At 42.0% G+C, this 14,249-nt stretch overlaps 1 protein-coding gene across 12 annotated transcripts in view; it reads left to right on the top strand.

Annotated features, from left to right (window-relative positions):
- Positions 1-362: 362 nt before the first annotated feature.
- EML5 (EMAP like 5) overlaps positions 363-14,249 on the top strand; it is a 192,872-nt gene continuing 178,985 nt past the window's right edge. For all 12 annotated transcript variants that reach the window (XR_012416050.1, XR_012416049.1, XR_012416051.1 and 9 more), the window contains exon 1: positions 363-1,006. Coding sequence is in view for 8 of the 12 variants with exons in the window: in XM_065549193.2 (XP_065405265.1) it covers positions 810-1,006 (197 nt within the window). In the remaining 4 variants the exon portion in view is untranslated. The remainder of the gene's footprint in view (positions 1,007-14,249) is intronic.

Here is a 14,249-nt window from a genome sequence, read left to right as displayed (position 1 = left end):
CACACAAGGTATCAAGCGTAAAAAAGAGAATTTAGCATCCCTGTGTGGATTTTCCCAGGCATAAACGTGGCCTACGCTGGGTGCAGGGACCCTAAGGAACAGGCAGGCGCTTCCCGGTTGAGGACACAAAGCAGCGGGAGCCTGGGGTCGCCGAGCGTCAGCCTGGGCTTGAGCGGCTCAAAGAGGGAGGGCTCCGCGTCCCGCGCGCGTGTAGAGACGCGGTCCCAGCGACTCCGCAGCTGGACCGTGGGCCGGCGAGCTCCAGCCTCTTCTCGGCTCCGGGAGGGGCGGAGTGAGCGCGGGAGGGGGCGGGGCCACGCCAGGCCGCGCGCCTGCCTCTCGGCTCGGCTGGGCTCGGCTTCGTTCGGTTCGGGGGTGCGCGGCGCGGGTCCGCCAGGCTGTGGCTACGAGGCCGCGGCGGGGCGCGAGCGCCGCAGGTGACCGGGGCGGGGAGCTGCGTGCGCTGGCGGCGGCTGAGGAGCTGGAGGCGGGCCCTCGCTCTCGGCCCAGGCGCTACGGGCTGAGGAGACCAGGCTAGCCGAGGCGGGCGAAGGGCTCGGGGCATCCACCTGACAGCCGGCGGCGCTCGCGGCCCTCAGCATGTTCCGCGAGGCGAGGGTTTTCCTCCCGCCTGTGGGCTGAGGCGGCAGCGGCGGCCCCCGAAGCGAGATGCACCTGCCGGGCGCGGCTTAGAGGACGCGGCAGGCGGCAAGTCCCGGCCGCCAGCGGGAGGGCTTTCGTTGCCGGGCCACCACCGCCTCCCGCCGCCGCCGCGGGCCCGAGCGGGAGCGGCGGGTGGGCGCCCCGACATGGCGGCCCGGAGCGCCCCGAGCTGCCACCTGCGGCTCGAGTGGGTGTACGGCTACCGGGGCCACCAGTGCCGCAACAACCTCTACTACACTGCGGCCAAGGAGATCGTATACTTCGTGGCGGGGGTCGGCGTGGTGTATAGCCCGCGGGAGCACCGGCAGAAGTTCTACCGGGGCCACAGCGACGACATCATCAGGTACCGGGGAGCGGGGGCCACCGTCACCCTGCGAGCCGCTCCCGGAGTTTGCACCCGCGGGTCCCTCTGGACGCCGTGACCGCTCCTGCACGGAGCATCACCCCGAGGGGAATCCGCAGCTGTCTCTCTGGTCCCGAGTCCGCCAGTTAACACGCTGCAAACGCCTTTCCCCTCTTCCTCTTCTAGGGACTCTCTCTCGGGTCCGTGCAGAAAGATCAGGTCCGCGGATCCACCGGGCACCCGGTTTGACGGCTTTGTGCCCTTTCACACTCCATCAAAATTACGCAAACTGCGAAAAGGTTATTTTTGTAGCACTTTATTCCTTTAGATCCTGTGAGAAATTTCTTATTAAATGCATTCTTAAAGCACCCGGGGTGGGGGAAATCCTTTACCTAATAAAGGACTGATGGAAGCACAGCAAGCCGTGGGCTGGTCCCGGGGAGCGCGCCCAGGGTGGCGTCCTGGAGGGCTCTCACCTCCTGGCCGTAATTATTAGTTCAGGTTTCACCGCCTGCTAGTATCAGCAGAAACCCCCGGCAACCTCCACTCAATTCACTGGATGTTAAAATATACACACCTGAAGGCAATTTAAGGTCGGTCTTATCTGAAGAGGCTGCTAAAAATAACTTCGTTGATTTCCAATTCTCTTCATTAAAATACTCCTAAATAAGCTACTTTTGTATTTTTTAAAAAAATTAAATCGCGATTGGGGTGCTATTTTTAGTCTTCCTTGGACAGTATCTCAAAGTTGGTCCCAGTACTTGTTTACATTTCTTCAGTGAGCGGTATATTTGAAATGTAATTTTCAATCAGTGTCTTAGAACTTTTGTGGTTAAAGTCAAGAGCTTCAGAAATCATTCTAGGCCACTGATTATTGCCTCAAGCACAGCGTTTTTTGTCCTTTACGGAGGAAAACATTAAAAGCAATTGAGAATGTGTTTGTGTGGTGCTCTTGGGGTTTTATCAAATATTCTATGATTTGGGTTTGGTTACAAAATTTTTTCCCTCATGTATGTTGCACAGGATTTAAATTGGGCATTTCAAATCCAGTAGCTTGGTTCGAAGTCTTGTAGGTAAGAAGCCCTGGTACTTAAATTCCACAAATAAAGTTGTTCTTCTGTTTTGCGTCTCTGTACATCTATAATGTGTAAGAGGGAAAAGGAGGCCTAGGACAAACAAAGGTAGGGCAAGATGGAGTAAAGATAAGAAGAGCCAAAATTGGGATTGCACAATAAGGAATGAGGTGGTGCTATGTATTCAGTTTTTTGTTTTGTTTTGTTTCGTTGGACACCAGAGTACTTTTTCAGATTGTACTTAATGTATTACTTTGAAAAGGTAACTGATAAGTCATTTCATTTTTCTCAGGCTGGGACTCTGTATGGTGGTGATTAGGGTTACAGACCTATTATAATAGCCTAAATTGCTGATGGAAAAACTAAACTAAACTAAACCCAGAGTAATTATTTGTCTTGTTATTTATCCCAAGAGTAGAGTTTACCCCAGTGTCTTGTCTTTTTCCCTAATCCTTTCAAGTCTCTCTTCTTTCCCGTGTGTTAGGTCTCCTAAAGGAGACCTAACATAGTAGCTTTACCTAATTGCAGCAGCCTTCACTGAAGCCCTGCTCCAGATAATTTAGTCTGTTAGGTTGAATTCAGCTGGTGGAGTAAATGTGAAGGATTTTGAGGTCTTCTCGAGGTACACTTGTATTGTTTTTACTCCTTGGGGGTTTTGAGAGCAGTATAGCACTAAGGTCTTCTGAAACTAGACATGATTTATTTGGTGAGGTAAATTACATCTTGTTCTTCTGGCAGTAATTAGAAGCTGTATTATATGTCACATCACTTAAATTTCATAATTATGTTTCAGTAAACTCTAAGGAAGGTAATGCTTTGACTTTCTTTTGGTACAGTTGCACAACTCATACAAAACAACAAACATACTCGAATTTCTCATAGTTGAATACGTGCTTATGATTTTATCCAAATGATACATCTTTAATGTATAACAATGAAAATAAGTTTCCTGAAAAGTTTCAATGAGGTAGTAAAATCTGAATCATACAGCATCTTGAAATTGAAATTGGTGGCACAAATTTAATACAATACTAAGAATATAATTTAGGAATCAGTGAAAGGGCTCTGGACATTTTATTTCAAGTAGTAATGACAGATCATGTTTGTGAAATATATTGAGCAACTATTAAAACCTCTGAATATTTTTTCAGTTCATTGTTTGACTTGTGAGTATAGAAACAACTCTGGTAATTTTTAAATTATGTCACAGCAGAAGATGTAATGTAATTTGTAATTCACAAATGTGATGCATAGTGAAAAACAATGTTGCTGTAACCTTAGCCTTAGTAATAAAAAGTCAGTGCTGTTTTCATCATCTGTTTTGTTTCCACCTTTGTCTGAAACTTATGTAAAACTTATTGGTCAAATATTACTTAGTCTGAGGATAGAACTCTTCCAGAATGAGCAGATCATTGTCCTCAGGTTTTGAAAATGTGATTGCAATGTTGGTGGTAAAGACTGAATCATGACTAGTCTATCATTTGCTTACTCGTTCTCTGACCATTTTATTATCACCGAGGATTGCCAGGGGTGGTGCCATATGACATCTCATCATTTTCTCAGTGTTGCTTGTAGTTCTCAATCTTCTTTTTGCCATCTACCTGGGTATACTTCTCTAGTCATTTATCTTTTAGTTATATTTATCTCAGTAACTGATTTATATAGCAATTAGTTTCAGTGTCAGAAATAATACAGGGCTTTTTGGGTCACTTTTTTGGTCTTTTTCTCAAAATTCTCTAGTTATTTTATTATAAAATCTATAAATCTATAAAATCTATATCTACAAAAACCTCTAGTCTAGATTTAAGACTAAGTTATAAAATAAACCACTACCAGTTTTAGCATAAGATGCACATCTAGATCTTGGTCTATATTTTAAAACTTTTGCCAAGTTGTTAAAAGAATGCGATAGCTTTTTTTTTTTTTTTTTTTTTTTTAACTGAGACAGGCTCTTGCTCTGCATCACACAGGCTATAGTGCAATAGTGCAATCAGTGCCCACTGTAGCTTTGAACTCTTGGGCTCAAGTGATCATCCCACCTCAGCCTCCCAGGTGGCTGAGACCACAAATGTAGGCCATGTTACCGAGCTATTTTTTTTTTTTTCGTTAACGATGGGGTCTCTGTATGTTGCCCAGGCTGGTCCTGGACTCCTTGGCTCAAGTGATCCTCCTACTTCTGCCTCCCAAAGTGTTGGGATTACAGGTGTGAGCCACCGTGTGCAGCCAGAGTGCAATATCTTTTCAAATTTATTATTCTAGGTACTTCCCATCAGCAAATTTTTGCAAGATTATTCTTAAGGATATTATTGACAGTTTTTAAATCATCTATACCAGTGAAGACCATTAGTGGAATATAATTAACTTGGGGCATTTTGTTATTTGATTCTGCTCTCCTTATGGGAGTAATCAGGGCCTATTGTTTATGTATTACGTAGTTGTAGAATTTAGAATGCTTTTTTTTTTTTAAACATAGTCGAAGTGTCTCATGAGTTGGTGATGAGCTCAAATGACAATGCACCTGAAGTATTTTGAAAAGTATACCATACTATATGGTTGCAGGTTAAAATAATAACTGTTCATTGCTTCTATGTATGGCTTTTTTAAAAGACAAAATGAAGGGTGTAGAAGCTATTTTCTTTATTTGTGGTAAATGTTCTTTAGAAAAAATACTGACCAAGCCTTACTGTAATCTAGCAAAAGTGGTTTTTGACTGCTCAGTATTTATGGTATAGAAACTTAATTTATTCAATACAAGTCAAAATTGTAATTGGAAAAGCGATTCCGAATGATATTTCCATGGTAGATAGATTTTTTTGTGTGTTTATATGGGTTCACAGTAGCAACCTTTTAAGCTGTGGTAGGAATTACTGGAAACCTACTTGTGGTCTACTTAATGCTTCCAGGTACATGTTCACGATTTCCCAGACCTGGCTTATCTTCAAAATAGTTTGAAGAGCTTTTCACCAGTTTCTAGCCTTTTGCTCAAATGCACGAAGTCAGAATTTTTTAAGGTTGGAGCCCAGGAATCTATTTTTTAAAAAGTGTCTCAGATTATTCTGTTTGGGAAACACATTGCCCCAACCATGCCTAGAATTCTTAAGCAGTTTGAGAAATGGGCACAAACCCTAGCCTCAAACCTGATTCCAGAATTTTCTTAAGCACTGTGCAATATGTAGAAGTAGTGCTTCAAAAAGTATTAGAAAACATATTTAATAAAATGTCCCTGTGCTTAAGTAACTAGAATTAGATGGACGTAGCATTTATTTATAGACCATGTAACAATTATATTTGGTAAGATTTCATTTTATGTGTTGCAATATCAAAATATTTATGGTTTTTAAAATATTGCATAATTTAAGGGATAAAATTAAGAGATATTTTCCAGGAAAAGTAGGAATTAACTAGAATAATAGTTGAAGTTGTAATAGATGTGTATTAAGTATATATTCTTTAGGGATAAGCCAGATTATTAGATTTACATTTAATAACTATTTTCCTTTATTTTATAATGTCTTGTGTGCAAATATGCAGACAATTAATAAAACATGTTTTGGATATACATTAAGGAAAACGTGGAATAATGAATTATTAGAAGCTATTAAGAACTTTTATTTCAAAGTTTTCTCATCCAAGAAATATTTGTTGAGCTTCTGTTTTGTGCAAGAATCCCTGACTTAAGATACTCAGAGTTTAGACACAATCAAATACTCAATGAGAATATGTATATTAGGAATAGCACTAATGTCCCTGTGATATGGTATGTACACGGGGTTATAAAAAGTTCACAATGATGTTTCTTATAGAATATAATACCTAAGCTAAGTCTTTAAGGACAATAGGGAGAAAGGGTCATCAGAAGAAATGAAAGAGGTATAGCATTCTGGGAAGAGGTAACATTGTGTGCAGTGGTTTTGTGTTATGAGAGAATATTTGAAAAATTTGCGTATACTCTCTTCAGTTTGTTTTCTCCCATTTACTCTTGGCTTTGTTCTGTTTCACCATAGCAGTTCTTGTTGAGGTTACCAGTGACCACTGGCATTGCCAAATACAGTGATTATCAGTTCTCATCTTATTTGATTTTTCATCATGATTTGACTTAGTTGGTTCATTAGTCCGTTTTCACGCTGCTGATAAAGAGATACCCGAGACTGGGAAGAAAAAGAGGTTTAATTGGACTGACAGTTCCACATGACTGGGGAGGCTTCAGAATCATGGTGGGAAGTAAAAGACAGTTCTTACATGGCAGCAGCAAGAGAAAATGAGGAAGATGTAAAAGCAGAAACCTCTGATAAAACTATCACATCCCGTGAGATTTATTCCCTGCCATGAGAACAGTATGGGGGAAACTGCCCCCCGTGATTCAAATTATCTCCTACTGGGTCCTTCCCACAACACATGGAAATTATGGGAGTACAATTCAAGATGAGATTTGGGTGGCGACACAGAGCCAAACCATATCAGTTGGTTGCTCACACCTTCTTAAGACCCTTTCTTAAGTGGCATTTGGCCCACGTCTATTTCTTGGTTTACTTGTTCTTTCAGCATATATTTACTGAACACCTATTATTTGCCAAAAACTATTCTTATCACTAGAGATATGGCAGTGAACCAAACAGATAAAATTGCCCACCCTTCTGGAGCTTTTATCTACTGGGTGGGGAGATACAGAATAAAGAAGGTAAATTTTATATATGTTTGTAAAATTTTATATATGCATGTATATATGTATAGTTTGTAAGGGCTAAGGAAAACAAGGTGAGAAAATGCGATAGAAACTATTGGGGGCCGCCGTGGTGGCTCACGCCTGTAATCCCAGCACTTTGGGAGGCCGAGGCAGGTGGTTCAGGAGATTGAGACCATCCTGGCTAACACAGTGAAACCCTGTCTCTACTAAAAATACAAAAAATTAGCCGGGCGTGGTGGTGGGTGCCTGTAGTCCCAGCTACTCGGGAGGCTGAGGCAGGAGCATGGCATGAACCTGGGAGGTGGAGCTTGCAGTGGGCCAAGATCGCGCCACTGCACTCCAGTCTGGGAGACACAGTGAGTCTCCGTCTCAAAACAAAAAAACAAAAAACCAAAAAAAAAACAAAGAAACTATTGGGAAGAGTTTAGATAGGTATTTAGATAGGGTGGCCAGGAAGACCTCACTGTAAAGGTGACACTTAAGTAGAAAGTAGGAGGTGAGGTAACGTGCTATGTGGATAGCTGAGGAAAGGACATGTTAGGCAAAGGGACTGTCAAATGCAAATGCCCTGAAGCAGAATGCCAGTGTTTTTGAGGAACAGTAAGAATGTTCCTCTGCTGGAGCAGAGTGAACTTGAAGTAGTAAGAAATGAGGTCTGATGAGCTAATGGTGGTGAGGGCAGATTTTGTAGAAGTTTATAGGCTGATGAGAGGATTTTCACTTTCCCATCTGAGAATGGAAGTTATTGGAACTATGTAATCAAAATAGTGACATAATTTGACTTATGGTTTAACAAAGTCACTCTGGCTCCTATATTGACAACAGACTGAAGAGGGAGGGACAGGATGCAAGCAGGGAGACCACTTAGGGGACTGTTGCAGTAATCCAGTCAGGAAGTATTGGTGGCGTGGACTCGGGTGGTAACAGGGAAAGTAGTGAGAAAGAGTCAAATTTTGTATATGTTTTGAAGTTCAGGTAGCATGATATATTAATGGATCACATATAAATCGTGAGAGAAAAGAAAGGTCAATGATGATCACAGAAGTTTTGGTCAGAACAATTGAAAGAATGGAGTTACTGCCTACTGAATTGGGAAACAGTGTTGGAAAAGCAAGTTTTATATTTTGGACAGAAGGAAAGATCAACAGCTCTGTTTTATTTTACTAAATATTTTTGTTTTTAATTTTCGTGGGTACATAGTGTGTCTATTTATGGGGTACATGAGATGTTTTGATACAGGCAAGAACTGTGGAATAATCCTATAGAGAATTGGGTATCCTTCCCCTCAAGGCTTTATCTTTTGTATTATAGAGAATCCAGCTGCAACTTTTTAGTTATTCTAAAATGTACAATTAAATTATTGACTGTAGTCACCCTGTTGTGCTATAAAATGCTGTTATTCATTCTAACTCTTTTTTTGGACCCATTAACTATCCCTACATCCCCTTAAGTCCTCCACTACCCTCTCCAGCTTCTGGTAACGTCCTTCTACTCTCTATGTTAATTAGTCCATTTGTTTTGATTTTTAGATCCCATAAATAGGTGGGAACATGCGATGTTTCTCTTTCTTTACCTGGCTTATTTCACTTAACAATCTCCAGCCCCATCCACGATTTTGCAAATGATAGAATCTCATTTTTTTATGGCTGACTAGACTCCGTTGTGTATATATACCACATTTTCTTTATCCATTCATCTGTTGATAGACTATTACGTTGCTTCCAAATCTTAGCTATTGTGAACAGTGCTGCAACAAACATTGGAATGCAGATATCTCCTTGATATCCTGATTTCCTTTCTTTTGGGTATATGCCCTGCAGTGGGATTGCTGGATCATATGGTAGCACTATTTTTAGTTTTTTGAGGAACCTCCAAACTGTTCTCCATAGTGGTTATACAAAATTACATTCTCTACATCCTTGCCAGCATTTGTTATTGCCTGTCTTTTGGATATAAGTCATTTTAACTGGGGTGAGATGATATCTCATTGTAGTTTTGATTTGAAATTTTTATTATGGCTTCGATCTTGTTATTTGTTTTATTTGTTATTGGTCTGTTCAGGTTTTGGATTTCTTCCTGCTTCAATCTTGGTAGGTTGTATGTGTCTAGGAATTTGTTCATTTCTTCTAGATTTTCAAATTTAGTGACATAGAGTTGGTCATAGTAGCCACTAATGATCCTTTGAATTTCTGCAGTATCAGTTGTAGTGTCTTCTTTTTCATTTCCAATTTTATTTGTATCTTCTTTTTTTTCTTAATTGGGCTAAAGGTTTGTCAATTTTGTTTAACTTTTTTTAGAAAAATAGCTTTTTGTTTCATTGAAATTTTGTATTAGTTTTTTAAAATTTCAATTTCATTTATTTCTGCCCTGATCTTATTTCTTTCTACTAATTTTGGGTTTGCTTTGCTCTTGCTTTTCTAGTTCGTTAAGATACATCATTAGATTGTTTATTTGAAGTTTTTCCTCTTTTTTGACGTAGGCACTTATAACTTTAAACTTCCCTTTGAGTACTGCTTTTGCAGTATCCTATAGGTTTTGATATGTTGTGTTTTCACTTGCATTTGTTTCAAGAAATTTTTCAGTTTCCTTTTTAATTTCTTCATGGACCCACTGGTCATTCAGGAGCATATTGTTTAATTTCCACATACGTATTTGTATAGTTTCAAAAATTCCTCTTGTTATTAATTTCTAGTTTTATTCCATTGTGGTCAGAGAAGATGCTTGATATTATTTCAATTTTTTTCAACATTTTAAGACTTGTCTTATGACCCAACATACAGTCTATCCTTGAGAATAATCCATGTGCTGAGGAAAAGAATGTGCATTCTGTAGCCATTGGATGAAATATTCTGCAAATATCTATTAGATCCATTTGGGTTATAGTGCATAGTAAGTCAGATGGTCCTTTGTTGATTTTCGGTCTGGAAGATGTGTCCAGTGCTGAAAATGGGTTGTTGAAATCTCCAGCTATTATACTTGGGCCTGTCTCTTTCTCTAGCTTTGATAATACTTGCTTTGTATATCTGAGTACTCTAATGTTGGGCACGTATATATTTAAAATTGTTATATCTTCTTGCTGAATTGACCCCTTTGTCATTATATGGTGACTTTGTCTCTTATAGTTTTTTGTCTTGAAATCTATTTTTTCTGGTATACTTAAGTATAGCTACTCTTGCTCTTTTTGGTTTCTATTGGCATGGAATATCTTTTTCCATCCTTTTATTTTCAGTCCATGTGTGTATTTATAGGTGAAATGTGTTTCCTGGATCAATGGAAGATCCATTGATCTGTTCCATTGAACTTTTCATTCAGCCACTCTATCTCTTTTGATTGGAGATTTTAGTCCTTTACATTTACACTGTCCTCCAGACTGTGGCCGTCTTCTCACAGCTCTACTACGCAGCGTCCTAGTAGAGCTGTGTCGGGGGTCCAACCCCACATTTCCTTTATGCACTTCCCTAGCAGAGGTTCTCCATGAGGACTCCGTCCCTGCAACATACCTCTGCCTGGACATCCAGGTGTCTTTCTGTTTTTCTTTCTTTCTCTTTCTTTCTTTCTTTTTTTTTCCCCACGGAGTCTCATTCTGTCTTGCCCAGGCTGGAGTGCAGTGGTGCAATCTTGGCTCACTGCAACCTCCAGCTCTTGGGTTCAAGGGATTCTTCTGTCTCAGCCTCCTGAGTAGCTGGGACTACAGGTGTGTGCCACCACACCTGACTAATTCTGTATTTTTAGTAGAGACAGGGTTTCATCATGTTGGCCAGGCTGGTCTTGAACTCCTGACCTCATGTGATCCATCCACCTTGGCCTCCCAAAGTGCTGGGATTACAGGTATGAGCCACTGTGCCTCATCCAGGCATTTTCATACATTCTCTGAAATCTAGGCAGAGATTCCCAAACCTCAGTTCTTGTCTTCTGCACACTTGCAGGACCAACATCATGTGGAAGCTGCCAAAGCTTGGGGCTTGCACCCCCCAAAGTCATGTCCTGAGCTGTATCTTGGCCTCTTTTAGTCACAGCTGGAGTGGTGAGGACATAGGGCACCAAGTCTCTAGGCTGTACATAGCAGAGGTGCCTTGGACCTGGCCCCGGAAACCAGTTTTTCCTCCGAGGCTCGGAGCCTGTGATGGGAGGGGCTGCCACAAAGGTCTTTGACATGCCCTGGAGACATTTTCCTCTTTGTCTTGGCGAGCAGCCTGTGACTGCTCATTCTTATGCAGATTTCTGCAGCAGGCTTGAATTTCTCCCCAGAAAATGGGTTTTTCTTTTCTACTACATCATCAGGCTGAAAATTTTCCAAACTTTTATGCTCTGCTTCCTCTTGAATGCTTTGTTGCTTAAAAATTTATCCCACCAGATACCCTAAATCATCTCTCTTAAATTCAGTGTTCCACAGATCTCTAGGGCGGGGCAAAATGCTGCCAGTCTCTTTGCATAGTAAGATTGATCTTTACTCCAGTTGCCAACAAGTTCCTCTTCTCCATCTGAGACCACCTCAGGGTGGACCTTTTTGTCCATATCACTATCAGCATTTTAGTCAAAGCCATTCAACAAGTCTCTAGGAAATTCCAGACTTTCCCACATCTTCCTGTCTTCTGAGCCTTCCAAGTCTTTAGGAAGTTCCAAACTTTCCCACATTTTCCTGTCTTCATCTGAGCCCTCCAAACTGTTCTAGCCTCTGCCAGTTACCCAGTTACAAAGTTGTTTCCACATTTTTGGGTATCTTTACCAATCTAACAAACTAAAACAACTGAATTAGTTTGTTCTCACACTGCTAATAAAAACATAAGCAAGACTGGGTAATTTATATAGGAAAGAAGTTTAATTGACTCACAGTTCTGCAGGGCTGGAGAAGCCTCAGGAAACTTACAGTCATGGCAGAAAGGGAAGGAAACATGTCCTTCTTCACATGGTAGCAGCAAGGACAAGTGCAGAGTGAAGACGGGGAAAAGCCCCTTATAAAATCATCAGATCTCATGGGAACTCACTATCATGAGAATGGCATGAGAGTACTCGTCACCATGATTCAGTTACCTCGACCAGGTCCCTCCCATGACTGGAGATTATGAGAACTACAATTCAAGATGAGAATTGGGTGGGGACACAGCCAAACCATATCAATAAGAAATGCAGAAAGGGGATAAGGATATACAAAATAAGTGATGATTTTTAGTAATTAGTGGTGGTAGAGGTGAAGCCAGCTGGGCTTCTGGGTCAGCTGAGGACTTGGAGAACTTTTCTGTCTAGTAAAGGATTGTGAACACACCAATTAGCACTCTGTGTCTGGCTAAAGGATTGTAAATGCACCAATCAGCATCGTAAAAATGGACCACTCAGCACTCTGTCAAGTGGACCAAGCAGTGCTCTGTAGCATGGACCAATCAGCAGGACGTGGGCGGGGCCAAATAAGGCAATAAAAGCTGGCCACCCAAGCCAGCAGCGGCAACCTCCTTCGGTCCACTTCCACGCTGTCAAGGTTTGTTCTTTCGCTCTTCGCAATAAATCTTGTTGCTGTTCACTCTTTGGGTCTGCACTGCCTTTATGAGCTGTAACACTCACTGTGAAGGTCTACAGCTTCACTCCTGAAGCCAGCGAGACCACGAACCCACCGGTTGGAACGAACAACTCCAGACGCGCTGGCTTAAAGAGCTGTAACACTCACTGCAAAAGTCTGCGGCTTCACCCCTGAAGTCAGTGAGAACGCGAACCCACCAGAAGGAAGAAACTCCGAACACACCGTCTTTAAGAATTTTAACACTCACTGCAAGGGTCCACAGCTTCATTCTTGAAGTCAGCGAGACCAAGAACCCACCAGAAGGATCCAATTCAGGACACCGTTGTATCATTGGCATTGTTATTCTGAGTCTGTGGTGTGTGCAAGGTGGGATAAAACAAATCAGTAATTTTGGGACATTCTAATTTATTAATCTATTATATTTGAGAACCAAAATTCTCAGGATGGAAGAAGAAAAATCAGGAGTAACTGTCAAGAACTGTGAACTTACTGCAGTTTTACCCTACTGGAAAGTTACTAGGAACCTACCACAATTTCTTGGATGCTGACGGAACACATCAGCTTCTGGGTCAGAAAAAAAAGGGTTTATCACTTCATATATGCACAGCAAACAGCATGAGCACTGTGTTTGTGTCAGTAATCTTTGCTCACCTAAACCCACAGGGTGATATACAGGAGCCTAAACTGTGAGTTTGCATCACAGCTAAGTAACCTGGGGTTTATGGAAACTGAATCTTTTATAATAGGCTGCAAACAAACCTGCTTGTGATAGTTAGTTTTCTGTGTCATCTTGACTAGGTTATATAGTACCAGATGATTTAATCAAACATTAAGTGAGCTGTGAAGATATTTTATAGATGTGATTAACATCTTATCAGTTGGCTTTCAGGAAAGGAGATTATTCTGTATAAGGGGCCCCACTCAACCAGGCACGGTGGCTCACACCTGTAATCCCAGCACTTTGGGACGTTGAGGCAGGAGGATCGCCTGAACCTGGAAGGTAGAGGTTGCAGTGAGCCGAGATCATGCCTCTGCATTCCAACCTGGGTGACAAGAGACTCCATCTCAAAAGAAAAAAAAAGAAAAGATTGCAACATCAACTGCTGCCCTGCCCTGTGGATTTTAGACCTGTCAGTCTCCACAATCGTGAGCCAATTCCTTGAAATAAATCCCTTTGTATATATTCTATTAGTTCTGTTTCTCCGCAGAACCCTGAGCGATACAGTGTCCTTTGCGCTGGAGAGAGAGACTTTTTTTTTTTTTTTTTTTTTTTTTTTTGAGACGGAGTCTCGCTCTGCCGCCCAGGCTGGAGTGCAGTGGCCGGATCTCAGCTCACTGCAAGCTCCGCCTCCCGGGTTCACGCCATTCTCCTGCCTCAGCCTCCCGAGTAGTTGGGACTACAGGCGCCCGCCACCGCGCCCGGCTAGTTTTTTGTATTTTTTAGTAGAGACGGGGTTTCGCCGTGTTAGCCAGGATGGTCTCGATCTCCTGACCTCGTGATCCGCCCGTCTCGGCCTCCCAAAGTGCTGGGATTACAGGCTTGAGCCACCGCGCCCGGCCAAGAGAGACGTTTTTTATACTGAACAGTAAACAAATCTACCCTTTGTCCAGAGGGAGATATTATCTTTATTTTTCAAGTCTGTTTGCTGTACAAATATCCTTCAAAAAATAGTCTAGAACAAAGTTAATACCTTTGCATTCAAAATTTTAAGAAACATGGGCTCGGTGCGGTGACTTGTGCCTGTAATCCCAGCGCTTTGGAAGGCTGAGGCAGGTGGATCACTAGAGGTCAGGAGTTCAAGACCAGGCTGACCAACATAGTAAAACCCCATCTCTACTAAAAATGCAAAAATTAGCTGGTGTGGTGGTGTGCTTTTGTAATCACAGTTACTTGGGATGCTGAGGCAGGAGAATCTCTTGAACCTGGGAGGTGGAGGTTGCAGAGTGAGCCAAGATTGCACCATTGCACTCCAT

This window comes from Macaca fascicularis, chromosome 7 (assembly GCF_037993035.2).
Source record: "Macaca fascicularis isolate 582-1 chromosome 7, T2T-MFA8v1.1".
Taxonomy (NCBI): domain Eukaryota; kingdom Metazoa; phylum Chordata; class Mammalia; order Primates; family Cercopithecidae; genus Macaca; species Macaca fascicularis.
This window is presented reverse-complemented; position numbering and strand designations above follow the sequence as displayed.